The following is a 26,472-nucleotide window of genomic DNA, read 5'->3' as shown; positions in this document are numbered from 1 at the left end:
GGACAGCAGCTAAGGGATGGAAGAACCAGGGAACCTCCCTTTCCAGCACCTGCGCTTCTTCGTGACCCGTGTAGAATGGCATGACCTTTGTCGGATTAATAGAACTGTTGGATTTATGAGCGTTAGCTGCGTCCCCACAGTGTTCCCAGGTGCTGTTTCTTACCTAGTTCGTTCCGTTTTGCTCTGAGAAAACGGAAGGTGGGCGCCCAGTGCAACGAAAACCAACACGCACGCAGCCGTCCTCCAACATCGCACTGCTGACGTCGCGTCCCACTTGCTCCCTGGGTTTTCTTGCTTTTGTTTTTTAATAAAACTCACAGATAGCGATGGAGCACTCCGACCAGAACTTGACCCTGCTCCCCTTGCACCACCGCAGAGCTGCAGCGTGAGGGCTGCAGCCTCCAGGCCGCTGTTTCTAACGTGCTTGTGGGTGCCTGTCGCCGTGCTTTGACCCTTAGCCTGACCATCTGCATTCAACCAGCAGTGGGCGCTCTGTGCCGGCCCCGGTGCCAGGCGGCTGGGGTCGCAAGGTGAACAGACAGATGCCCATTCCGCCCCCAGGTTGCCTCCAAGAGCAAAGGGCGCCCTGATGCGAAATGGACTATCTTCAGAACCGAACACTTGCGCACACTTCCGGCGCCCGTGCCCCGCCCACCTAGGCTGCCTCCCCACTGGTTCTTCCTTGGCCACGCCCCTCACGGAATCTCCTCCCACTGTTTCCTTCAACTTTCACCTCCTCACTTACTGGGGCTCCAAAGATCTCAGACCTCCGCCTCACCCGCCGTGACCCACGGTTATTGGTGACTATTGCCCGTCTATCAAAGAACACTCGGTCGCGAATTGGTTGAAAAGAAGTAGTAGGCACAGAGTCTGCGCAAATTGCCGGACCCCCCCCAAGAGGGCGGGCCAGCGGGATCTGCGCATGCCCGGTACGTGCGCTGTGCCGGCGCGGGGTGGCAGTTATGGCGGCTCAGTGCGTGAGGTTGGTGCGGCGCAGCCTCCCGGCTTTGGCGTTCTCTCTTAGGTAAGAGGCGCCCGGCTGCCTTCGGCCGAAGGGCGCGGTCTTCGGTGCCGCCCTGTCCGGGTCTGGCCCGGGAGCGGGGATCGCAGGCCGCGGACCCCCTCGTGGGCTGGAGTGGAAGGGACGGCGCGCCCCGCTCGCCCGAGGCCCGCACCTGCGTCTCGGGACCAGTGTGCGGCCCCCACGTGCGCGCGCCCGGGCACAGACGGCCGCGGCCCCGGCGGCAGCGCGAGGCCGGGTCCCCATCGGCGCTCGCCCAGAAAGTTGTAGAAGCCAGGCTCGGGTCGGCGGATCACGGGCTTTTTCCACTCGGCCCGAGTTCCTTCTGCGCCTCCGCCTTTTCCGGGGCCTGAGGTCAGAAGTGCAGCGGAGCCTGCCCGGCCCGGCGCGGGAGAGGAGTTTGTTTAGACAAGGGCGGCGACTCCGCAGGGAGGGTACACAGTGCAGGAGCTGGGCTTCCTCGCCGAGCGCACTCAAGTGCTCGGGGGCCCCGGCGGGCCGGGCCACGTCACTGGTTGTGGACGGGGGTCACGGCGTGGTTGCTTCCCTAGTAAAGTACATAAACAGGACAGGGGAGCAGTGACCCGCCTGGAGTACCTGAGTCATGCGTGGCTTTGAATTTGGAATTCACTGCCAGGCAGAGATGCCCAGTCAGCATGAAGGTCTGTCCGTGGAAAGAGGCTCAAGTGGGGAGGGGAAAGGGTCAAGAGAGCTGAATTGTGGTCATAGCTCTTAGAGGAACCGAGCAGCTCCAAGACTCAGTTTCCCTCTCTGCATCCACGACCTGCTGCGCTGCTGCCCTCCTTCCGCTGGCGTTGCTTACAGGAACGGCCCAGAGGCTGTGACAGGCACATCCAGAAGGCGGAACCACCAGAAAACAGGTTTCACAACAGCACACTCCATTTCTTTCGACTGTGAGCTTTTTGAAGTTACAGAAGCAAAAATACAGGAAGAAGGAGGTTATGGCTCTCCAACCCAGAGTGACAGACTGATGGCTCCTTGGTTCCACTCTGCGGAAGATCTCACATAGACCCAGGATTGTTGGGTGGTTCTACACACGTGGATGGGGCCGTGTTTTGTGTTGCATTTCTTGCACACTGTTCTATATTGTGGAAGCGACCGTGGATCCCACCAGTGCTTGACTTATGGGCCTTCTGATCCCAGCTTGCGCCCTGCTGCACTGTCGTTCTCATCCTCTTATGTTGTGTGTGCTGACAGCTTCCCTGCGCATTGAGGCAGCTCCCTCGAATCTGGAAAGGAGAGTTGAACGTATTTATTTTCTGATCGGATTGTGCCATAGTTAAGAAAGCTCCACTGGTCCGGGGGAAGAAATCTGGGTGTTAAGACTATTCTAACATTTATTCATGGCTCTGTGACTTTGGGCTTATTACTTCACCTTTAGGATGCGGGGATCAGATTGGATAACACGTGAAGTCACTTCCAGGATGAGTTGTAGAGTTTGATTGTATTTCCCATGTGTATACCCCCTGCCTTCCTGCCGCCGTGCCTTGTCTGAGCAGTTTCCTCTTCCTGAAGTGGGTCTGTCATGTCCACTGACTGCCTGTGTGGGCCAGCCTGCCCTTCCAAGCCCCTCCGCACAAAGCCGGCCATGGTCTTCATTCCCCAAGGACAGAAATGATCTGCCCTGAGGCTCCTGAGGCACTTGGCTCCTCTTTTATCACTTGAACCCCCAGTTAGAGTTCTTTGTGTATAGATTCCTTTCTTGTGTGATGGTAAGTGCCCTATGGCAGGGTCTCTGTGCTGTTCATAGCTGTGATCAGCATGGGCTCTGGCCTGGCCTCTGATGATGGCCACGCCCCTGGTGATAGCCACTCCTCAGTATGAGGTCTGGCCAGGGGACCATAACTCTGGGCAGAAAGAGGCGGCGGCGAACAGCACAGCCTCGGTTCACGGGTGTACCTGCTTAGGCCTGTCCCGCAGAATTTTCATAAATGGCTTCTAAATGTCGTGATTTGTCTTAAGTATATCCAAAATAAATCTTTTTCTCCCCCAACAAGTTAGTAGCAAACAGTCTTAATTATCTCAGATTACAAAAATCATACCTCTGACTGGTGTGAACTTGAATCCAGGCCCTCGCCACGGCTGCTGTGCACAGCTACGAAGCAAAAGAACAGTGGGCAGAACTTGGAAGAGGACGTGGGTCAGAGTGAGCAGAAGACAGATTCTCCCGCAGAGAAGACACCCGTGGAGGACAAGGTCAAGTTAGAGGAACAGCTGAAGGAGACGATGGTAAGACTGACAGGCCCTGTGGGGAGGGGGGTCAGCTACATGCCACACGGGTTCAGGCATTTGTCCAGGGACTAGAGCTGCGTCCTGTAGCAAGATACTGCTAAAGAAGAGACTGGAACCCAAGTTCTGTGGCTCTGGTTCTGTCATGGGGCTCATCTTTATATACGACATTGATTATATTGAATTAAGACTTAAACGGCCTTTACAAAAGAGGACTACTCACCAAAGCTGCTTAAGCTGGGTGGGGAGAGGGGCAAAGGTGGGGAGGGGGAGTATTATGGACAGTTAGTGACATGGATCGTTACTCCACGTAATGCGCAGGGGGCATAAATCAGTTCTTTAAGGATTTAGGAGTGGTGATCCAGACACTTCCTATGTGCTGATGGTATTCTAATATATCTACGTATATCAATGCTCACAACCACCCTCTGCGTTAGCTGTTAATGTCCCTGTTTACAGGCGAGGGAACTGAAGCACAGAAGGGTTAGGTCAGCTTCCCATGGTCCCTGGCTGCTGAGTGCAGAGTCAGGGTGTGCGACTGGGAGACCTTGCCCTTCGGCAGGGCACTGGCAGTGCCCAGGTGAGGACTGGGCAGACAGCGTGCAGCTGCCCCCACCCCCAGCGTCACTAGTCCACGTTAAAAATGTAAATGCTCAGGAGATGAGTGTGAGCTACGGTAAGTGGTGGGAAGTGGGGACGATGCCCTAATTTAGATGATTATTACACAATAGACGTGGGACTGAGCCATGTAGAAGTGATAGTAAAAATACCAAAGGTTCGTTGATGGGCTTTTCTTTCTTCGAAGGGATAGAGGCCTGAACTGTCCACCCAGGTTTGTGGCTGTCTTGAACCTCCTCAAAGTGTGGGAACTACAGTGTGCCAGCCCCCAACTAGGGTGCCGGGGTCCCCCCAAGCTGCAGACCGTGCCAAAGCACTGAGAGGTCTTTCCTGGAGGGGCTATGAGGCCGTCTGAATCTGGAGAGAGTCGTTTTCTCTTGTTCTCTTCACAGCTGTCCACTGAGTCAGAATGGTCCTGGGGCCACACAAATACTGTCACCTTGACGTCCTACTCCCTGCTTGCCGGACAGTGACACAGGTGTCACTGCGAAGCTGCGTTACACTGTCTAGTCCAAAAGCTCAAACATAATCACTGTTTGTATTCTGACTTAGAGTTTGTTTGTCAGACTGTCTTGCTGTGAATTTGTCCGATACTTTATTCATGTAAGTTTCCTTTTTTTCCTTTTAGGAGAAATACAAACGAGCTCTGGCCGATACTGAGAATTTGCGGCAGAGGACACAGAAACTGGTGGAGGAGGCAAAGTTATACGGTAACTTCAGACATTATGTGGTCATTGGTCTGGAAGGCGGGGTGGGGCGTACATGGGTAGCAAACAGCAAGATCAACCAGGCGGGACTGGGGGAGCCCTGATTTTGAGCCGGGTCAGTTCTGAAGTCTGTAAAGAGCAGAGCACGGAGCTATGACTGTGCACGCGGTTCCCTCAGTGAGGGCGGCGTGGCTGCTGGCCCACGTGCAGGCCTCGATGGGAACTGCAGGCCGTCCTGGCCATCGGCTTCTGCTGTCCATTTCCTCAGCATTACCAGCAGTAACTTTGGTATCACCTTGCCGAAGGGCAAGGTCTCCTGAAGTGCTGTCACCTTTGGATTTTTGTCACTGTCCTTCCCACTTTCCGGTGGAGACCCTTGAGGCTCCAGTGCCTGAGGCCACCACGTGACTGCTGGGCCGAGCCAGGCAGGCTTGCTTCCCTCAGAGCTGAGGGGCCTGAGGCCCAGCAGCCGCGGCTACAGCCAGGGCCCCCGCGGAAGCAGGTGCCAGTTTGGTGCTCTTGTCATCCCTGACTTCCGTTCAGCGTCGGAAGCATTCTTTTGAAACTGCAAAAATTATGCAATACATTGCCTTGAATTTCGAGTGACTTTTCTAATGTTCTGCCTTCTGTTAGATTAAAGTGAAGGCTTGGGGTGTGTCTGGGTAGCTTTTACCCCACGGTGCCTAAGAGTTGCCAACGTTCATTGAGGACTCTGAGCTCATATGACTCTGTCTCCATAACTACACTGGTGGATACTGTCCTCATCCCTGCTTTATAACTGAGTTTAGCTGAGATCCAGAGAGGTTGTTGACCAAGACCCCACGGCAGCTGAGGAAGAGCCGGGGATGTGGCCCTGGCTCTGTGCCACCTAGCTGCTGCACGGGGGCCTCTACCGGCGGCTGTAGCGTGCGGAGGGCAGTGTGCTCTGCTGGAGCCGAGTTGTGGGGAGCTGGTTCTGCAGATGTGCAGCCACCAGTCTGCATACCTAATTAGCTTTTGTCTAAACCCAGAAGAGGGTGTTGATTTTTTCTTTTCCAATCAAGCCAGTGAAATGACCACTGTGAGTTGCCCACTCAGTTGGTACAGATGGAATGCAAATGCTCTTCTCTTTGTTCAGGCATTCAGGCCTTCTGCAAGGACTTGCTAGAGGTGGCAGACATTTTGGAGAAGGCAACACAGAGTGTCCCCAAAGAAGAGGTTACAGATGACAACCCTCACCTGAAGAACCTCTACGAAGGGCTCAAAATGACTGAAGTCCAGATCCAGAAGGTGTTCACCAAGCACGGCTTGCTCAGGCTGGACCCCGTGGGAGCCAAGTTCGACCCGTACGAGCACGAGGCCTTGTTCCACACGCCGGTGGAGGGGAAGGAGCCTGGCACGGTGGCGCTGGTCAACAAAGTGGGCTACAAGCTGCACGGGCGCACCCTGCGGCCCGCCCTGGTCGGGGTGGTGAAGGGGGCTTAGCTTCCTGCGGGGGGGGGCTGGGTTTTTGGTCATCACTTGCTGTAACTGAAAAGGCGGGTTCATCTTGTCTCACCTGGGAATACGTTTGACCTCTCCCCAGGCCGTGTTGGGAGCTTTAGTGATCAGCAGGTACACAGGCTGCACAGTAGTTACTGGACTCCACATCTACCTGGGCCTGCCTGTTGATTTTCAGTACCCATTCACTAGTTCACACACTTCCAGAGCCTGGACTGTAGCGTATCGTGAATAACCCTGTATCTGATCTGCTCCAAGCCTGGTGACATCAAGGTATTGTAAATGAATAAAAGGTCCTGGGGAGTCCTGCCGTCTGGCTGCAGCCTGGCCGGCCACCCTGCGCGTCGTCTGCCTCCCTGTGGCGTGTGAGCTCGGACCACTCAGCCCACCACACTGCACTCGGCGAGGGCAAGGCGAGGCTGTGGGCGCCGTCCTCGCTCAGAACACCATGGCCCTGGTGCCCCGGTGGAGAGCGTAGGGAGTTCACTTAGAACCACTGTCAGTGCTGAAGGTGACCAGCCCCAGCTTTCTTGGGCGGTGTGAAAGGAAAACCTACCTAACACTTCTCACCACTTTGCTTCGCCAGTAATGGAATTTGCAAAATCAGTTACTTTTGCCCAGTTGTTCACCTTGTTTAAATCTTCTATTCAGAGAGGTAGATGACCTGAAAGTATTTTCCCTAGTAAGATGGACTTGCTCAAAATCTGATGTGTGCATGCTTGCTAAATTTTAAATGTTAATGTTTAGTTTATTTAGTTTAAATTTTTTATTTAAGAAGATTAAAGCCCTAATTTTATTTTCCTACTTTTTTTTTTTTTTTTCTGAAGCTGGAAACGGGGAGAGACAGTCAGACAGACTCCCGCATGCGCCCGACCGGGATCCACCCGGCACGCCCACCAGGGGGCGATGCTCTGCCCCTCCGGGGGGGGGGGGGGTCGCTCTGCCACGACCAGAGCCACTCTAGCGCCTGGGGCAGAGGCCAAGGAGCCATCCCCAGCGCCTGGGCCATCTTTGCTCCAATGGAGCCTTGGCTGCGGGAGGGGAAGAGAGAGACAGAGGAGGGGGGGGGGGTGGAGAAGCAGATGGGCGCTTCTCCTGTGTGCCCTGGCCGGGAATCGAACCCGGGTCCCCTGCACGCCAGGCCGACGCTCTACCACTGAGCCAACCGGCCAGGGCCTTTTCCTACTTTTTGATAACTAATTCATGCACCTTAGTGGAGCTCCTCACTAAACAACTGTGACCTCGCTCTCCTGTTCTCTGCTCAAACCACATGGCTTTGTGTTGGACGTGTGCGCGCAGACATGCACAGCAGGCTGGTGCATGGCCGGCCTGTGGCTCAGGGCGGTGTGTCTGTCTGAGGACCGTGACGGGGACCGCATTCAGGAGCTGCTGTGGCAGGAACAGTCTGCAAAGGCTGACCCAACTTGTCACAGGGCCCTCCGCATCTGTTACAAACAGAAAGTTCCTCTCTTGCTGCCTGCGCTTCTGAGGGGTCCTTCCAGGATCGAAGGGCAGGGCTTCCTAGCCCGTCACTGCATAAAGAGACAGTCAGTCGCTTTACTTTGCTTATAACTCAGAGATGTAAGTAATATTCCCATAATTAAAATGTCAATTTATACAATTTCAAAATACTTTTCTCTATTTAAATTATTTGGTCACAGGCATATCCCAGAAATAAGGCTGTGAGTACACACACACACACACACACACACACACCCCAGGACTCGCCTGGGTAAGAAAAGCACGAGAAAGGGACATGCAGTAACTCCTCCCTCTTCATCCGCAGCCATGCTGCTGAGGAGCCCAGACCCCAGGGGTGGGCTTCCACGCCGGGAGCCAGTTCTCCCAGTGCCAGTCCTTGGTCACCAGGCGTGGGACAGCACTGAACCTATGTATAGGACCTCCTCCGTGAAACCAGTTTTGTCACAGCCTAATTGCTATAAACGAGTTGGGCTCCTTTGGCGTCTCGGCGAGATGACGTTACTGGAGGACCTGCTGTACTATTTACACTGGGATTGTTGAGTCCTTACCCATCCGCGTCTCTGGGTCTGGCTGAGTGTGGCCTGGATCCATGCCCAGTGTGGACAGTCAGCGGTCTGCTAACGGCGGCCCGGTGCGGATGGGCCTTCCTCTGGCTGCCTTGGGGGGGGGGGCTGCCACAGAGGGTTTCCTGCTAAACAGTTTTAACTATGGAGTTGGGGTCGGGGGGAGAAATGGTCTGATGGGAGTGCTGTCCCCACCCTGCATCAGAAAGCTGGCTCAGAAAAGTTCCGGTTCGTGGACCAGGCGCTATGATAAGCAGTCAATGACACTATGTCTCAACTCGTTTAATAAGTGAAAGGGCAGTAAAAACAGTTTCCATTTTAACACACCTTGGAATGCTGGCTGTCCAGAGTTTAGAATAGCTGAGTTATGGAACTTGACTGAAAAGTTGGGAGTTTAAATTTTGAAAAGACCTAATTTTGTGGGACTATGGTAACTAATATATTATGAAAATTAAATATAGAAGTGTAAAGGCTCTAACAGGGTTACGGACAGCAATAGCTGGAGGGGTTGGGATAAATGCAACCAATCTGAAAATTACTCTCCCCTTATAAAAAAGTGTTAATACTTAACATAAATTAATTATACATTCATTATGGTGTTTTAAAACAGTCAAGCCTAAATAAACTCTTCATACATCAAAGATAAACATCCTATAAACCTTACAAAGTTTTCATCTGACAGCTCTTGGCCTGGGCCAGTTACAGGGGTGTTCTGCTTCTCAAGCTTAAAGTCTGAAAAATCATTTTATATAGAAAAATAAGACTAAATTTAAAACCTCACCAAACTAGGCATCTGACAGAAAACCCAGAAAAGACAACACCAGGGTAGCTAAAGCCGGTGGTTCTCCAAGGTTGGTTTGCATCCAGGCAGCCAGGAGGCTTGTGCCCGAGCTCCAGGCCCCGCCCCCAGGGTGAGGCGGGGCCTGGGCTGCACTTGGCGGGTTCCCAGGAGGCTGACGCTGCTGGTCCAGAAACTGCGTTAGGACCCCTGGCTAAGGAACTTGTAAAACCTGAGTGCTGTCTCCCTCAGTTTGGTGGCAGACAGTACTGGCTCTGTCAAAGGCAGGCATCCCGCAGGGGGGCGCCAGGAGGAACATCAGGGCTCAGTGCCATTGTCAGGAGTCCCGGGCCTGGTGGACAAGGAGAGCTTCCCCGCCAGCGTGCCGTGGACACTGAAGCCACGTACACTATATTTGAAATGTTTTATTTAATGCTGAAAAAACTTACCCTAGGGGACAAAGACAAAAAGAAAGGAAAAGGCACCGTAACTATGTCGTCCTTGGAAATGATGAGGGTCTTTTTCTTTCAAATAACTTCACTTTAATGTAACTTCAGGCCCAGCATTCTGGGAGGTAAACAGTCTCACTAACTGTGGGCCAGAGAGGCAGAGGGGTGGCTGCTGGCGGGGTGCTCTCACGCCCGCTCTAGAGCAGGCTCCTGGACCTGAGAGCCCTGAACAGCCCGGAAGACAAACAGCTGACCCCAGTTCCAAGGGAAGACACTGCATAAGAGGGTCCCTGAAAAAACTCCTAAACAGGGCTGGGCAGGGCCCCATCTGAGTCTGGTTCATGACAGTGACCCAGAAAAGCAGCAAAAGGGCCTTGGGGCCTGGACCAGCCATGTGAGCCACCCCATCTCTGGCCCGTCTGCTGAGTGCCTGAGGCCGCCCAAAGGCAAGGTGCTCAGGCAGGCTAGCGTGGTCAGGGTTCCAGTGAAAAGGGGACTTGAACTGTGATGGAAATCCTAGATGCTAACGCCAGAACTCAGAACTCAGCCGTGAACTTCCTATCCTGCATGTGAAATGCACAGCAAGTACAAAGAGCAGCCGCCCCCGGAAGAGACCCAAGTCCTGGCCCTCTGCACTCCTCCTCCTGCTGCCATGCCCCCCACAGCCAGGTTCCCCACCCTAGGGGGTGGGGGCTCTGCTAGAGCACACGAGGTAAGGAGCCGTTCCTGCCCTGGGACCCGGTCACGGCTGCCCACCAGACTCTTCCTCAAGCTCCAAGGAAAGCTCGCCCATCCTGTGGCCTCCCCGCCTCCCCACCCAGCCCCTCTAAAGTGCCACGTGTCAGGGCTGAGCCGGAACCTGTGTCGCAGGGGAAGGCTGGCCTGGCCGCCGGCGGGCCAGCACAAGCGGTGTAGCAGGGGGGGTGGGGGGCTCCATAGGAAACAATCCCACCTCCTCACATGCTCCAAACTGAACAAAGGAACGCAGATCATCTTAACGTGCTACTTCCAGGATTAATGTACATGTGTTTCTCCATGATCTCATCTAAGACTGTTACTATTGCTTCTTTCAGAGACCATGAAAAGAATTTATACCCTAAAAAAACAAAACTCAAGTTGCTTAGAAAAGAAGAGTGGGGTAAAGCGGTTCCTGTCCCCTCCCTCACCCGCAGTCATTTTGGCTCAGCGCGGTTTCAGCTTCACTCCAGCTGGGGGCTGGGCTTCAGGAGGCGTCCCTGGAAATCCAGCCGCTCTCCGTGAGGAAGTTTAGAATCCTTTTCTTCAGAACCTTGTCCAGGTAGCTGGGAAGGCGGCTCTTGGAGGGGATGCCCTGCCGCTTCTGGACATGGTCCCTGATGATGATGGTCTTGGCGGTCACGTAGCGCGCGGGGCTCAGGTTGAGCGAACTGCAGAGTGCCTTCTCGCGGTCGGACAGCAGCTCGAAGCCTGGCAGGTTCTCGATGGCAGCGAACTCACCGTCCTTAGCGTCCTCCCGGCCGCGCTTGGCGCCCGGCGCGCTGCGGTTCTCCTTGCGCCTCTCGCGCTTGTGGCGCGCCGCCTCGTACTCTGCCGACTCCTCCAGCTTGGTGATGCCGTTGCGCCGGTAGCGCTGCAGCTCCCGGATCTTGGCGCGCAGCAGCTTCTCTTTATGCATGTTCTCAAAAAGGTCATCGAACTCCTTGCAAGACATGAACTGGTAGAGCGGCCGCAGCTTCAGCCGCAGCTCCCGCTCCTCCTTGGTGACCTTGCGCTTGGTCGCCTTCTCGCGCTCCTTCTTGTCCTTGCCCAGGAAGGCCGGCACCAGGTTGTAGTCGCGCGCAATGTTCTTGCGCCGCTGCCTCTCCCTCAGCTTCCGCACGTACATGTCCACATGGGCACGCTTGAGCTCAATCTCCACGTCGTCATCGTCATAGTTGACCGAGAGCCCACTGATGAGCGTCTCGGCGTCCTGGTCGTACTCGATCTCGTAGTCATCCCGCAGCGGCATGTAGCCCAACTGCTGCTGCTCAGCCACCGAGATGTCTAGGGGAGGCAAGGGGGTGGTGAGGCTGGGCGAGAGGGGGCCTCCACTAGGGCAGGTGTGGTCTGTCACCCGGTTGGGGATGGTGTCCGGGATGCAGGCCTTCCCCAGGTTGCCGTGGATGTACATGCTTACATAATGCTCCATCACTTCCTGGGGAGTCCGGGAAGCTCCAACGTGAGCAGCCATGTCTTCCTACAACAACAAATGTCAGGGTCATTTCCAAAGTCAGAGGGTCAGACTCGGAGTCCGCACAGATTTCCGTAACATTTCACAAAGGTTACCTGGACTACTTCCTATTGCCAGCAAGACCCCCTCCCAAAACCAAGTCAACCACACCGTCCCGGGCCAGGCTTATCGGCTGATGTCAGCACTAGAAGAGACCTTCAGGCATTCCGCACGTGACAAGGTGAAGACCCAGAGCAGGGCACACTTGCCTGGGGTCACAGTGTGAGCTGGTGGCGGAGCAGAGACAGATCTGGACTGATCTAGTTCCTGAAACAGGACTAGCAGGGCCCACCTGGGACTGGCATTGTGCCCCTTATCTAACCCTGCATTTCTGTGGGGTGGGGGGAGCTGTTTGTGAGTGGAACAAGACACAGGTGAGCAGGGCCACAGGGCACCAGGTGCACCGCCTCCTCCCAACACAGCCCCTTGGTTCCCAGACCGGAGAACAGACTTGTCCAGACTTCACAGCCCAGGCCCCGACAGGAGTGGCCCACTCCACCACACTGTCTGCCCCGGGACAGAAAGGGCTGAGCCTCTGACTTTGATGCTTCCCTGGCTCAGAAGGGGCACACCGTCCTTTCCGAAGTGGCGGCACAGGTGAGGAAGCACACGCCTTTTAAAGGGAACAGGGGCCTCATTTCTGACAGCCTCCACCCCTAGGCAGCGCTCTGAACTCAGCCCTGGGCTGCCGGCCCCTCCTGCAAAAAGGTAACCATGAACACCAGGGTTATTAATGGGAGGAAATTGTACAACTCCTTCAATCTTTTCCTTCTGCCAAGAGCCCTCTTCCTTAAACTCAACCACTAAAGCCACTTGAGAAAGCAGCTGCCCAAAATGCGCACTCATCCCCCAGCAAGCACTCAGCTCCGCCCACAGCCTCCACGCCCCTTCCTCTTCTCCTGAGACACAAGCTGCCTTCCGCCCAGCAACGCTCACACCTGCAAGATCGAGGTGGTCTCTGCACCGCCACGGGCCAAACTGGAACCCCAGAAACCAGCGAGGCCACGTGGCTGGGCTGACAACAGTGGGCTTGGGGAGGTCCATGCTGGTGGTGCAGTGAAAAGACCCTATACCCGAGGCTCCTGTCAGGCACCTCAACCCCTACAGGCGCTCTTCCCACGGGCACTGGGGTGCTGGGGGCAGAGCCTAAGGCACAGGAACAGAGGCGGCCACCCTGGGACCTACCACAAGAAAAGGGAAGGTCAGAGCTAAAATTAGATTCTGGTCTTATGGGGATGAAATGTTCACAGGCTTCTTTAAGAGGTCACTATGAGCCACAAATCTATTCACTATATTTTCCCAGGAAGCATCTGGTCAGAAAACAAACTCCAGCACCTACTGCCACTCTGTGTGACCCAGGCTAGCCACCTGCCGTTGCTGAACACCCAGCGCTGGGGGGTGCCACAGGGTGGCCAGGCCTAACCCACCAGCTTCTCCAGTGCTGCAGCAGATTCAGTTACCGGGGAGCTCCAGGGCAAGGAAGCTGGTGCCGTTAGCAGCTTCATGGTCAGGAAGCCAGGCCCAGCGAGAGGACCCGCAGTGGCACACCAGCCACTCAGAGCAACATGTTGGATAAAACTTAAATCCAGGAAGAAAAGAAGGATTCTAAGTAATAAAATATATGACCACACCAAGATGATTTATTGGAACTTTTTATTTATGTCCACCAACTTCAACACTCTGGGGACAGAGAGCAGAAAATGGAAGCAGCAAGGAGCCTCCGGCAGGGGCAGGCCGACACCTCCGTCCCCCCCCCCCAAGCATCCTGCCGCTCCACACCAGTTCACTTTCCTGGGCTGGGCAAGCCGGTCAGCTGTGGACACTGAGCCAACACCTCGCGCCGTCCAGGTCCACTCTACAACAAAGGAGACTCTGTCCTCAGTGTTTACGAAGCTACAAATCCGAGGGGCGAGAGCCTTGTCACCAGGAGCCCAGGAACACCCATCATCAACCTCAGCCGCTGCCTAAGGACAGCTGAAAGGCCTCACTAGGAGCCAGGGCCATCAGCTACTCGTGGAAGACAACTGTCCCTCAGGGGCCACCGTGTCACTTTAATCAGTTAGAAAGGCCCAGGAAAACAAGCAAGACCCTAATTGTCAAGACCTGTGAAAATGGAGAGTGAGAGCAAAATGGAACAATGTCAGTAAGAATGACAACACAGCTCTGATTCTTACAAGAATCCACAGAAGACAGACAGGTTCAATGAAGAGAAATTATAGTAAGGGAGGTATTTTAAAAGATGATTACATGTACTGATGGTCACACAACTCACCCACCCCGCCAGGGAGAGAAGTGTCCTGTCACCGCATCACAGCGCCACAGGTGACAGCAGCACTCTGGCTGCGAGGGCAGTTCTTTCCCTCACAGGTTCCACCACGTTTCTGCCTGATCTGGATGGATGGGTGAATGAGTGGATGGTGGATGGAGGGATGGATGGATGGTGGACGGATGGCTGGATGGACGGACGATGGATGGAGCTGGATGGACGGACGATGGATGGACGGATGGGTGGATGGATGGATTATGGATGGATGGACGGATGGGTGGATGGATAGATGGTGGATGGATGGATAGATGGATGGATAGTGAATGAACGAATGGACGATGGGTAGATGGATGGATAGATGGATGGGTGGGTGGATGGATGATGGATGGGTGGACAATGGATGGATGATGGATGGACAGACAGATGGTGGATGGATGGGTGATGGATTGATGGATGGATGGATAGATGGATGGATGGATGGATAGACGGATGGGTGGATGAATGGATGATGGATAGATGGATGATGGATGGGTGGATGATGCATGGATGGAAGGTGGATGGACATATGGTGGATGGATGGGTGGGTGGATGGATGGGTAGGTGGATGGATGGATGGATGGTGGATGAATGGATGGATGGATGGATGGGTGGATGGATAGTGGATGAATGAATGGACGATGGATAGATGGATGGATGGATGGATGGATAGACGGATGATGAATGGGTGGATGGGTGGATGATGGATGGATGGACGCATGGATGGATGGTGGATGGACGGATGGTGGATGGATGGGTGGGTGGGTGGATGAATGGATGATGGATGGCTAGATGGATGATGAATGGGTGGATGATGGATGGATGGACGCATGGATGGATGGTGGATGGACGGATGGTGAATGGATGGGTGGATGGGTGGGTGGATGGGTGGGTGGATGAATGGATAGATGGATGATGAATGGGTGGATGGGTGGATGGACGGATGGTGGGTGGGTGGATGGGTGGGTGGATGGATGGATGGGTAGATGGATGGAGAGACAGAAGCAGCAGACGTGTATTTGGGAGAATGAAATGTAGAGAGAAAGTTCAACTCAAGTACGACTATAACAGAGAGCACAACTGTCCACTGAACTGAGTTTCGACACTGCAGCCTACAGGAGCAGGAGGCCAGGTGTGTTTTTTCTCCATGCTTTCTATTAAAAATAAAATAAAGAGAGACAGGTGCTGCTTCTTTAAAGTCCTTTGAAAACAGGGCGACAGTATCTCTAGAGAGTGAGCTTCCCAGGGAGTGAGGACCACACCGGTCTTCCAGCTGCTCTGGCCATCTTCACGCCTTCTTGTGGCTCCCGTGTGCTGGCCTCCAGCACCCGAGCAGGGAAGGTCCGGAGAAACTGTCGTCACCACAGGTTGGCCGGCTCCCACCCGTCAGCCTCGTTCAGGCTTCTATCGACGCTCCGGCCAGGGCCACCCCACCATTCTGCCCTGGGGGTCTCCACACACACTCAATGGGGCCTAGCTATCCAAGGCTCCCATCAGCAAACACACTGCCTCTCACTGGGCTGGCCAGGATCAAGGGTGAAATTTAAAAATACGTATATAAGGATGACGTAGATTTTCCTGCAAGCTAAACTTTGCCATTTAAAGGACAGTCCTTCACCCCAGGATTACGTCCACTCTGGGGCGCATTAAGATCATATTTCCTTTTGAGAAATGATGACCGATAGATAGCTGACTGGAGCTTTAAACATTTCTTTAATGTCAGCCCCGGCCAGCTGGCTCAGTGGTAGAGCATCAGCCCAACGTATGGAAGTCCCAGGTTCAATTCCTGACCAGAGCACACAGGAGAAGCGCCCATCTGCTTCTCCCCCCTCCCCCCTCTTCTAGCTCTCTCTTCCCCTCCTGCAGCCAAGGCTCCATTGGAGCAATGTTGGCCCTGGGCACTGAGAACGGCTCCATGGCCTCCACCTCAGGTGCTAGAATGGCTCCGGTTACAACAGAGCAACACTCCAGATGGGCAGAGCATCGCCTCATGGTGGGTGTGCCAGGTGGATTCTGGTCAGGCATATGCAGGAGTCTGTCTCTCTGCCTCCTCACTTCTAACTTCAGAAAAATATATAAAAGAAAAAATGAAAAAAAAAACCATTTCTTTAATGCCCTTCAAGTTGGTAATTCTACATCCTCTTTCAAAATGAACTGTCTACAAAATATGAAGGCACACAGTACTCATCCATCATACTGGCCAGACACCTCCCTGTGCTCTCCAGGGCCTTTCAGACCGCCCCTGCCCACCCCCGATGGAAAGCCTCTTTCTCCAAGTGCAGAGGATCATTTGCTGAGTAACTGGGTCCATTACTTCTTTGACCTCCCTGAGTCTCAGTGACACATGACTGCTTCACAGCACGGCGAGGAGGATCATGAGGGCACCCAGCTAGACTACTGCTTCCCCTCAGTGCTGGCCACTGTTACTTCCAGGAAGCTGTCAGCTTCATGCCCACAGCCTGTGTTCATCCTTCAGAACACAGGTCACCTCCTCCAGGAAGCCATCAATGATCCCCAGAGCTGGATTCGATTCCAGCTCAATTACTTACTAGCTGTTCCTTAGCCTCTCAGAGGGCTTCGTCAAGGTGGAAGAAAGACCGTGTCACGGTAACAGTTAACGTGAGCATGCAGCACAAAGCAATCCCACGTGCAGTGTGAGCAGTAACACACAGTTTACAGAGGAGGAGAATAGACTGAGGTTAAGCTGCTCCCAAGGGCAGCAGGCCAGTCCACACTGAGCCTGTCTAAACAGCATGCATCTCACTGCAGACAGCACCGTCCCTGTCCCCACACTGCCCTCGTGCTGCAGCGCCCCGCACGCACCAGTCTCGGTGCCGGACACTTGACACCTGCAGGGCGCTGCCTACCAGACGCCCTCTGTCCAGACAAGCACGTCCCAACGAGCCACCACGCCTCTCCCTGCACTGCAGCTCAGCCCAGGCTCCGGGACCTGGATGAGGGCGTGTGGCACCTGCTTCTGGCTGCAGAGAACTCCGTTCTGTCTCTGCGTACAAAGCAGCACCTTGAGCAAACGGACTAGCCTGAGCTTCCTGGCATGCTCGAAGCGCCACTGCACTCGTCCCATCACATCCCTTCTCCCCTGCGGGTCCCAACGGGAAGCACAGGCAGCGGCCTTGGGGTGGCTTTATTCCACAGGGGCTACAGGGCTTCAAAGGGGCAGAGGTGGCTGGAGGACCCTCCCGCATGAAGCGGAGGCTCCTGGGCAGCGGCTCTGAGGGCAACAAGACCCCCGACAGCGAGGGGCATGGGCATTGTGGTGGCAGGAGGGGCAGAGGCCATCACAGAGTCGGCAGAGGCTCTCTCTGAGGGAGGGACGTGGCGTGCCCTAAAGAACGGGCAGGCACTGTCCCAGCCCAAAGGGAAGACGGAGACAGAGCCATGGGGTCCACTGTCTCTGGAGCCCAGGCAGGGGCGTTCCTGGACTGACCCCTCACCCCTGGGCTCACGTCCAGAGCACGGGCATGTCTGCTGACAGGACGTGCTGAGGTGCCGCCTCTTTCACAAGCTGCGCGATGCAGGCCCGCAGGGCTCCCTCTCATCTGACCTGGCGCTGGCCTTGGCCACCTTGCAGGCTGGCTGTGTGGAGCTAGTGAGAACATGTGAGCAGGAGACCCAGGAGGGGCCTCCTAGGAGACGGTGCTGGGACAGGCCCCACATGGCCCTCAGTCAATCCTACGCCTGTCTCCTTTCCCTACTGACTGAACACAGGCTCCACACGCAACTCCCTGCCCTCTGCTCCGTCTGCACTGCTGTCACGTCCCGCGACACCACCACCTGTGGTACCCACTCAGTCACTGGTCTGCAAGAGCACCCAGACAGGCTCCCCCCCCGCGAGAGCACCCACGGGGCCAGGCCCCCCTGCGAGAGCACCCACGGGCTCCCCCCCCACAAGAGCACCCACGGGGCCAGGCCCCCCCCACGAGAGCACCCACGGGGCCAGGCCCCCCCTGCGATAGCACCCATGGAGTCCCCCTACGAGAGCACCCACGGGGCCAGGCCCCCCCTGCGATAGCACCCATGGAGTCCCCCTACGAGAGCACCCATGGGGCCAGGCCCCCCCTGCGATAGCACCCATGGAGTCCCCCTACGAGAGCACCCACGGGGCCAGGCCCCCCCTGCGATAGCACCCACAGGCTCCCCCTACGAGAGCACCCACGGGGCCAGGCTCCCCCTGCGATAGCACCCATGGGGTCCCCCTACGAGAGCACCCACGGGGCCAGACCCCCCCCTGCGATAGCACCCACAGGCTCCCCCTATGAGAGCACCCACGGGCTCCTGCTACGAGAGCACTCACGGGGCCAGGTCCCCCACTGCGAGAGCACCCACGGGGCCAGGCCCCCCCTGCGATAGCACCCATGGGCTCCCCCTACGAGAGCACCCACGGGGCCAGGACCCCCCTGCGATAGCACCCATGGGCTCCCCCTACGAGAGCACCCACGGGGCCAGCCCCCCCCCCAATTAGAGCACCCACGGGCTCCCCCGCGAGAGCACCCACGGGGCCAGGCTGTCTGTTTACTAGTGTGGCTGTCCCGGTAGCTGAGGTCAACACAGGCTTCAGACACCCCGCCCAGGCTAAAACCCCAGCTCAGCCACACAGGGGGACCCTGGACACGATCATTCTGTCATCTCTGAAATGACAAGAACAGCCCACCTGCCTCAAGGGGGCTAAACACCCTCTGGCCTGGGCTACCCTCCAACCATGTCCTCCAGACCCTCCCTCCATCTTCCTGTTGCTTCCCACTCAAGAGTCCCAGCCCTCCTCTGAGGACACACTGGTCATCGGTGCCACCTCCGATGACTGACAATGGCTATCCATCTGTCCTTCCAGGTCATCAGCCATTCCAGGGGCCCTGTTTGCCTTGGCCACCCCTCTTGCTTGTTGGTTTTTTTTCAGTGGAAAGTTCCATAAGCCTCAGGACCAGGCCCCTGCCCTCTAAACCCACTAATTCCCATGGCTGTGACTGGCCCTCAGGTGACTAGAGCCTTTCAGGTGAAGTGAGGCTATCTGTGATACAGCTTTAAAGGTGCAGCTGCAGACAGCACCTGGGTCCTCAACAAATCAAACAGAACCCTCATCCGACCCAGCAGGTCCACCTCTAGGCGTTCGCCTGAAAGGACTGAAGGCAGGGACTCCAGCAGAGAACCGCACACCCACACCCACAGAGCACCCTTCACAGCAACCCCAGTGTCCGTCAGCGGGGGCACAGACAAGCAAGATGCGGTCCATCCTGACAGCAGACCCGTCCTTAAGGAGGAGCCTGACCTGTGGTGGTGCAGTGGACAAAACGTCAACCTGGAATGCTGAGGTTGCTGGTTCGAAACCCCGGGCTTGCCTGGTCAAGGCACACACGAGAAGCAACTACTACGAGTTGATGCTTCCTGCTCACAGCACTCCTTTCTTTCTCTCTCCTCTCTCTAATAAATCAGTAAATAAAATCTTTTTTAAAAAAAGAAAGAAAAAAGGAACTTCTGGAGCATGCTGTGACAGGGAAGGACCCAGAGGACATCACACTCAGTGAAATTAGCCAGATACAAGATGAACATTATGCCTCCACTTACACAGGGTTCCAAGAATCAAACTCAGAGACAGACAGTAGGTGGTGGGTGCCAGGGCTGGGGGAAGGAAAGGGGAGGGCAGAGGAGGAGAGGGGAGGGGAAGGGGCAGGGGGAGGGGAGGAGAAGGAAAGTGGAGGGGAGGAGAGGGGTAGAGGGGAGGGGAGGGGGGAGGAGGAGGGGAGTGAGGGTTCAGTGGGGACAGAGTTCAGTCTGGGAAGAGGGAAAAGGCCTGGAGAGGACAGTGGTGACGGCTGCACAACAATGTGAATGCACTTGATGCCACTGAGCTGTGTGTGCACTTAACAATGGTCATGACGGTATAGATTCTATGTCTTACATATTTTACCACAATAGAAATAAACTTTTAAAAGTAAAAAAGAACAACTTTAAAGTGGTAGGCTTTAGTCCACATCAGTGGTTCTTAAGGTGGGATCCTAAGCCAGCAGTATCAACACCACCTAAGACTTGTTAGGAATGCACGTTCCCAGGCCCACCCAGACCTGCTACCCAGAGGACAGGCCCGGGGAGCTGTGAGCCTTGCTGAAGGGCAAGGCACTGCTCTGCCCAGCCCTCTTCCTGGGGGCTGCTTTCTCCCCCTCCCCACCCTTAATAGCAACTCCCAACCCCACTGTCAGAATACTCCCTGGAGGGGCTTCCCCAGTCCCACAGAAGGGACTCCTGCCTCAGCGACGGGTGGCCGTTCTCAGGTTCCGAAATGCGGTTCCATGGCCCCACCTTGTTGGAACTCCCTGGGAACCTTTTCACAACCACCTCTTTCAGACCTGCCCCACAGATGTGCCAGTACAGGAGGCCTGGGGGAGTCCCTGAGAACCCCGAATCCTCAGATGATTCTATTACGCAACTGGTGAGCCAATGACATAGAAGGTTCTAGGCACAGAGTCAAATTCTCTCACTGCCTACCGCTGCTCCCTCACTGGTAAGTGAGGGCCTAGGAGGTCGTGTGGCCGGGACTGTGAGTCAACATGAACAGCCCAGCTCAGAGTGGGGTGCTAGCTCGCACCCAGGGACAGCTCCGACTGAATCAGCTTCAAAACCCCATCACACCCTGGTGGCCCGGAGCTCAAGGGTTTTCAAAATGTGACCCCACACACCCTGACCTGCCTATCCCCAACCTGAAGCCTCTGCTTCAGGCCCCCTGGCTTTTGCCTGGCTCCTTAGCACACCACACGCCTGGGACGTAGAAAGCCCTTGTCCACACCACCCTTCCACCTGGAAGGCCTCCTCCTCCCCTTTCCACCAAGCGAGACCCCGAGTACATGTAAGCAGACAGCAAGGGGACATGGCTATCTCACTTCTCCCCGTTTCCACCACAAAGCCCAGGCTGGGGGTGGCCCGTGCCTCCAGCACAGCGCTGACATGGAATGGGCCCTCAGGGAGTGCTGCAGAACTGACAGCGAGTAAGGGCCCCACGCAGGGCCTACCCACAGGCCTGCCATCACCCGGCCTTCTACAAGAGGGGAAGGCGCACTCCTGACACCCTGCGTGTCTCCACCAGTCAGCCTGAACACGCACACACAGGCACAAGGCCCGGCCCGGTCTACCGTCTACCGAGAACTTCACAGACTTTTTTTTTTTTTTTTTTTTTTACATTTTATTTTGTTTTTTTATTTTATTTTATTTTATTTATTCATTTTAGAGAGGAGAGAGAGAGAGAGACAGGGGGGAGGAGCTGGAGGCATCAACTCCCATATGTGCCTTGACCAGGCAAGCCCAGGGTTTCGAACCAGCGACCTCAGCATTTCCAGGTCGACGCCTTAATCCACTGCGCCACCACAGGTCAGGCAACTTCACAGACATTTTGTTTCATTTTCTACCATTTTGAAATTATGCTGCAATCTCACAAAACACCACTTCTGAGTAATTTTGTATGATTTTCCTACAAACAAGGACTTTCTCCTATGTAACCACAATATCACCATCAAATTTGTGAAATTTAAAAGACGCTGCCTGAGCAGGCGGTGGTGCAGTGGACAGAGTGGACCTGGGACTTACCAACAACTCAAGACCTCGAGGTCCCCAGCAGGAGCGTGGGGTCATAGACAAGACCCCATGGTCGCTGGCTTGAGCCCAAAGGTCATCCGGCTTGAAGCCCTAGGTGGCTAACTTGAGCAAGGGGTCACTAGCTCAGCTACAGCTCCACCCCCACCCCCACCCCCGTCAAGGCACATATGAGAAGCAATCAATGAACAACTAAAGTGTGGCAACTATGAGTCTCTCTCCCCTCTTGTCTGTCTGTCTCTCTTGCTAAAATAATAAAAATAGAAGTTGCATTATTACTATGCAAACCTCTGCTCCCACTGAAGTTTTCCCAATCTCCCTAACAACATCCTTCATTGACCAAGGACCCAACTCAGGATCCTGTATTGTGTATAGTTCCACCCTGTTTCTCAGTCTTTGATTTTCCTCACCTGCAGGGCTCTGACATTAAATTGTGGACACACACACACACACACACATGTCCTCTTTACCCACTCGGCCTGTGACAACCTGCACTGGCCATCCTCCCAACCACCGCACCTTCCTCACTCCACTCCAAGGCTGACGTCCCTGCTGGGAGGCCTCCCTCACCTCCTGGGCTCCGCCCCCCTCACGGAGGCCCTGCTCATTCCAGTACTCTACTGAACACAGGGCTTCTCCCACCTCCCAGTGTCATGTGGACGCCCGGGTGGGCACCCCGCCCCCGTCAGGCCAGCGCAGCTACAGAGAACCCACATGCTTTTAAAATTCAAAATCTAGTTTCAAAGCTAGCCTGACCCTCACCCACCCCCAAAGTCCATCTGATCACGACCTGCAGAGGAACTCTGGCCTTCCTCAAACTGCTCAAATGTCTGACAACCAATCAAGAAGTCTACAGCTCACCTACTACAGGCCAGAACTGTCGTAAAATAGTTCATGTTGGCATGTAGGTCTGCGTACGCGTTCCAGCAAGACCTGCACTTCTGGAATCTGCATGGCACCCAGCACAAAAGAACTGCCTCGAGGTTCTCAAAACCCCTGGTCACGTGACTGTGGGTCCCTGGTCTCGTATTCACAAGCACCTCTCCCCGCCTGTCCCCTCTGCCGCTTGTCATCAAATGCATTCACCCCGAGTGTCAGAGCCTGGCCACACTGCTCGTCCCCAAACCCTCCGGGCCTGTTAACATCCTTCAGCCACACCTGTTCCTGGAACAAAGTGTGGGTAGATGAGACCTTGGGGTATCCTGAAATAACCCACCGCCACGAACTCCACACAACACAGGACAACCCCAAGGTCACAGGTCACCCACCAGCTGAGAACCAGAACGCAGTCTTGCCTTCCTCTGTGTCACCGTCCCCAATATGCACAAGGCCTTGCTGCTTACTCCCCACCTGGTCCATGAAGCCGGCTCCCACACACAGCAGGCCCCCGACCCATCCCACACAGCGAGTGCCCGAGGGGGAACCAGGTCCAGACTCCACTCATCAAAAAGCCCTTCCAAGCTAGCCATGCCTTCAGCTGCCCCCAGAAGCTCCCACGCCAAGTCCGACCCACATTATCTAATGCTCTTACACTGAGAGGTCAGAGCCCAGACGTCGAAATCGACAGGCCTGAATCTAAACCTTGGCTTTCGCACGGGAAAAGCCGGGCCTCCTGGACTTCAGCTGTACATGAAGGAGTCCCTCCACAGCTGCTGGGCAGAGCACGGACATGTGTGAGCAGGAGCCTGGCCCAGAACCGGCAGGTGCTGAACACAGCACCCGTGGACCGTTTCATCCGCACATCTGCAGCTCTGCTCAGAAAGGAACCACACATCTGAGCTGCATGTGACGTGGCGAGGGTCAAGTGGGCAGCCCCACAGCGCACAGCAGACACCGGAGCCCGCTGCGCTGTGCGGCCTGTCCAGGCAAGGTTAGCACGCAGAGCTGCAGCCGCCCCTGGAACAGCCCGGGAGAAGGCCCCGGGGCCACAGGCCCAGGCACTCCTCCTCCAGCTCCGCCTCTTCTGACAGCTGACACGCTCTGAATGAGAACCTGCACTTTCAGCGGCCCTCCAGGGGACTCAGGTGCACATTAAAGTTTGAAAGGCACTGCTTTAAACAATGCTCCCTTCCAGCCCCGTGCTTCCTCCAAAACGGTGTAAATGTTTTAGTCCCTCGGCTTGTTTTTCTCTATTTCTCACAGTGCTGCAGGGAAGGTAGTGTAGACAGTGCAGCTAGGAGCACAGCCTCTGTAGTAAAATACTGAGTTCAAACCTGCTGCACAGGCTGCTGGGAACACAAGAGGCATGCACAGCACCCAGGGAGGGCCCGGCACTCAGCTCAGCAAGGCCCAGGCACCCAGCGAGGCCCCGGCACCCAGTGAGGCCCGGGCAGCCAGCTCAGCGAGGCCTCAGTACCCAGCAAGGCCCCGGCACCCAGTGAGGCCCTCCGCTGCCCAGCGAGGCCTCAGCACTCAGTGAGGCCCCCCGGCACTCGGCGAGGGCCCCGGCCACGTCAGCTCTTCTAGCTGCTACTGCAGATATGTCCTAAAGGGTGGTGTGGGAAAGGGATGTCTCTGAGGCACCGACATGTAACAAGAAAGACCAGTCAGAAACTGTAATTTGGAAAAGAGACCTCTAAGCAAAAGAAATAAAAAACGATCCCGGGGGCAGCAGCTGAGACCCCAGACTGCAGCAGCTACTGGAAGGCCAAGCAGGCTGTGAAGTGGAAGTGGGTCTGGGAGCCAATAACGGGATGTGATGTGACATGTCTTCTAAGACCACTCTGATTATGGTGTGTGAAACGGGCCAAAGGGCTCCCGGCTGAAGCAGGAGGACCAAACGAGAGGCTCCAGATGTGGCCAGGACAAGAGAGAAACAGTCTGGACTGAGGCTGTGAGAAGCAGTGTGATTCTGGAACAATTTTTTTTTTTTTTTCAGCAAGTGAGAGAGAGAGACAGGGACAGACAAGAAGGGAGAGAGATGAGAAGCATCAACTCATAGTTGCAGCACTTTAGTTGTTCATTGATTGCTTTCTTATATGTGCCTTGACTGGGGGCTCCAACCGAGCCAGTGACCCCTTGCTCAAGCCAGTGACCCTGGGCTCAAGCTAGCAACCTTGGGCTCAAGCCAGCAACCAGGGGGTCATGGCTATGATCCCACGCTCAAGCTGGCAACCCCAAGCTCAAGCTGGTGAGCCCGCACTCAAGCCAGAGACCTCAGGGTTTCGAACCTGGGTCCTTAGCATTGCAGGCTGACGCTCTACCCAATGTGCCACCACCTGGTCAGGTCCAGAACAATTTTGAAGACAGGGCTGCTGCTGAGCTGGACCTGGAAGGAGGAACTGAGATTCATCCAGCGTGCCCAGGAGCTAAGCAGATACGGACAAGGGGTAGTAGTCTGACAGTCTCTCAATGTCGTATGTGCTTAATACACACCAGCGAACAGCATTTCAGGACAAGGTGACGGCGGTTTCTGGAGAGTGGTGATCTCAATGCTGGTGCTTAGGTGAGAATGTGCAGAGCCCTGTCTAAGGAGTTGAGAGAGAAGTAAATAATCCAGGGTGTAGAATGAGTACTGGCCCCTGAAGGCTGGCTCAGTTTACGGAAAGAACAGCAAAAGGAAATAGAAGCAGGATCGGTTTGGGGACAAAGGGAGCCTTCTACAGGAAACCCGCAGGAGGGGAGAAATTCTGGAGAAGGGGCGAGAACGAGTACTGGTTCAGGAAAGAAGGGGCCCACCACGTGGAAGGGTCTGGAAAGATTCCGGGGATGGGATGTCTCTCCTCCCTACTCCTCATGATGTGGGAGGCAGCCACTTACCCTTTGCGATTCTTGGCCGGAACACAACCAGAGATTTTTCCTTTCCTTTTTTTTTTTTTTTAATTATTTTTGGATTTTTACTTTCTCATACAGGCAAAAGCTTCCTCTTCCAGAGCGGAGAGAGCTCCTCAGAGACCGTCTAGGGAAGAGCACGCACTTCCCTCTCAAGGAGTGCAGCACACCCGCCGCTGGCACGAAGGAATCCAGGCCAGCTCGCACCTTCTGCCGTGGGATAAAAGCCCCTACGGAAACCTTCTCATAGAGAGCGATGCCCGGGACAAACGCCTCCTAGCCAGGCTCCTCTGTGCAGTTCCTACTGCCCACTCCGCAAACCCCGTCCTGGGTGTTGTGAGTTCCCAGGATAGACACGGCCCTGGCCAGGGACACGGGCGCGCGCACACACGTGCACAGACAGCAGCACCAAGCAGCTGGGGCCACCGGTGCAAACTCGGTGCCACCGGACTGTGACAACCCGGGGCGTGTGCGAAGCTTGTCTGGCCTTCACCACGCCAGGGCTCCGAACGAAAACCAACTCCTTCCTCGGTGCTCCTCCTGACCTGCCTCTGTCCGCCCGTTCCCACTCAAGTAGGGAGCCGGGTCTTACCCACAGTGCGCACGCAACACCTACGAAGTATTTCCTAAAGGTCAGGAAAATGGCTCGGTTGCCAGAAAGCCCCGGTCCAAACCCCTGCTTTGCTACTTCCTGGCTGTGTGACCTTGGGCAGGTTGCTTAACCTCTCTGCGCCCCGGCTTCCCGTGCGCACTGTGCCCGCCTCGCTGGTGGCCCAGGGCGCTGTGCATCGAACGAGCAGGTGCGCGTCGCGTCCGCACCGACCGAGGAGGGGACGAGCCCCAGCGCCTCCCGCCCGGGGTCCGCCGCTCACCCAGTTTCCGAAGCCAAACTGCTCGATGGCATCCAGCAGCAGCTGCTCCTCGCGGCTGGTCCAGCCGCCCTCGGCCTCGGGCCCCCAGAGCGTGAAGCGCCCGCCGTCCACCAGCTGGTAGCCGTGGTAGCGGCGGTGGTGGCCGATCTCGGCGCCGGCCGAGAAGCACTCGGGGCACAGCTCGATGTCCTGGCACTCGGTGCAGCGGAAGCGCAGTGGGCTCACCTCGGCCAGGCAGTACACGCAGTACTTCTTACCGAGCTCCGCCATCTTCCCCCGCCCGCCGCCCGCGCCCGCCGCCGCCGCCGCCGCCGCTGCTGCGCCCGCCGCCGCCCT

At 55.7% G+C, this 26,472-nt stretch overlaps 2 protein-coding genes across 2 annotated transcripts; one reads left to right on the top strand and one right to left on the bottom strand.

Moving 5' to 3' along the window:
• The first annotated feature begins 868 nt into the window (after positions 1-868).
• GRPEL1 (GrpE like 1, mitochondrial) lies at positions 869-6,378 on the top strand. The gene is made up of 4 exons (XM_066233316.1): positions 869-1,024; positions 3,112-3,271; positions 4,518-4,599; positions 5,714-6,378. Exons 1-4 carry the CDS (start codon positions 963-965, stop codon positions 6,058-6,060), a joined length of 651 nt encoding a protein of 216 aa, XP_066089413.1. The 5' UTR covers positions 869-962; the 3' UTR covers positions 6,061-6,378.
• Positions 6,379-6,696: 318 nt separating this feature from the next.
• Positions 6,697-26,408, bottom strand: TADA2B (transcriptional adaptor 2B). The gene is made up of 2 exons (XM_066233312.1): positions 26,137-26,408; positions 6,697-11,562 (listed from the first exon to the last, which is right to left on the bottom strand). Exons 1-2 carry the CDS (start codon positions 26,404-26,406, stop codon positions 10,570-10,572), a joined length of 1,263 nt encoding a protein of 420 aa, XP_066089409.1. The 5' UTR covers positions 26,407-26,408; the 3' UTR covers positions 6,697-10,569.
• Positions 26,409-26,472: the final 64 nt, after the last annotated feature.

The sequence above is a fragment of the Saccopteryx bilineata genome, chromosome 5 (assembly GCF_036850765.1).
Source record: "Saccopteryx bilineata isolate mSacBil1 chromosome 5, mSacBil1_pri_phased_curated, whole genome shotgun sequence".
Lineage (NCBI taxonomy): Eukaryota > Metazoa > Chordata > Mammalia > Chiroptera > Emballonuridae > Saccopteryx > Saccopteryx bilineata.
Note: the sequence above shows the minus strand (reverse complement) of the source record. Positions and strands in the feature narration are given on the sequence as shown.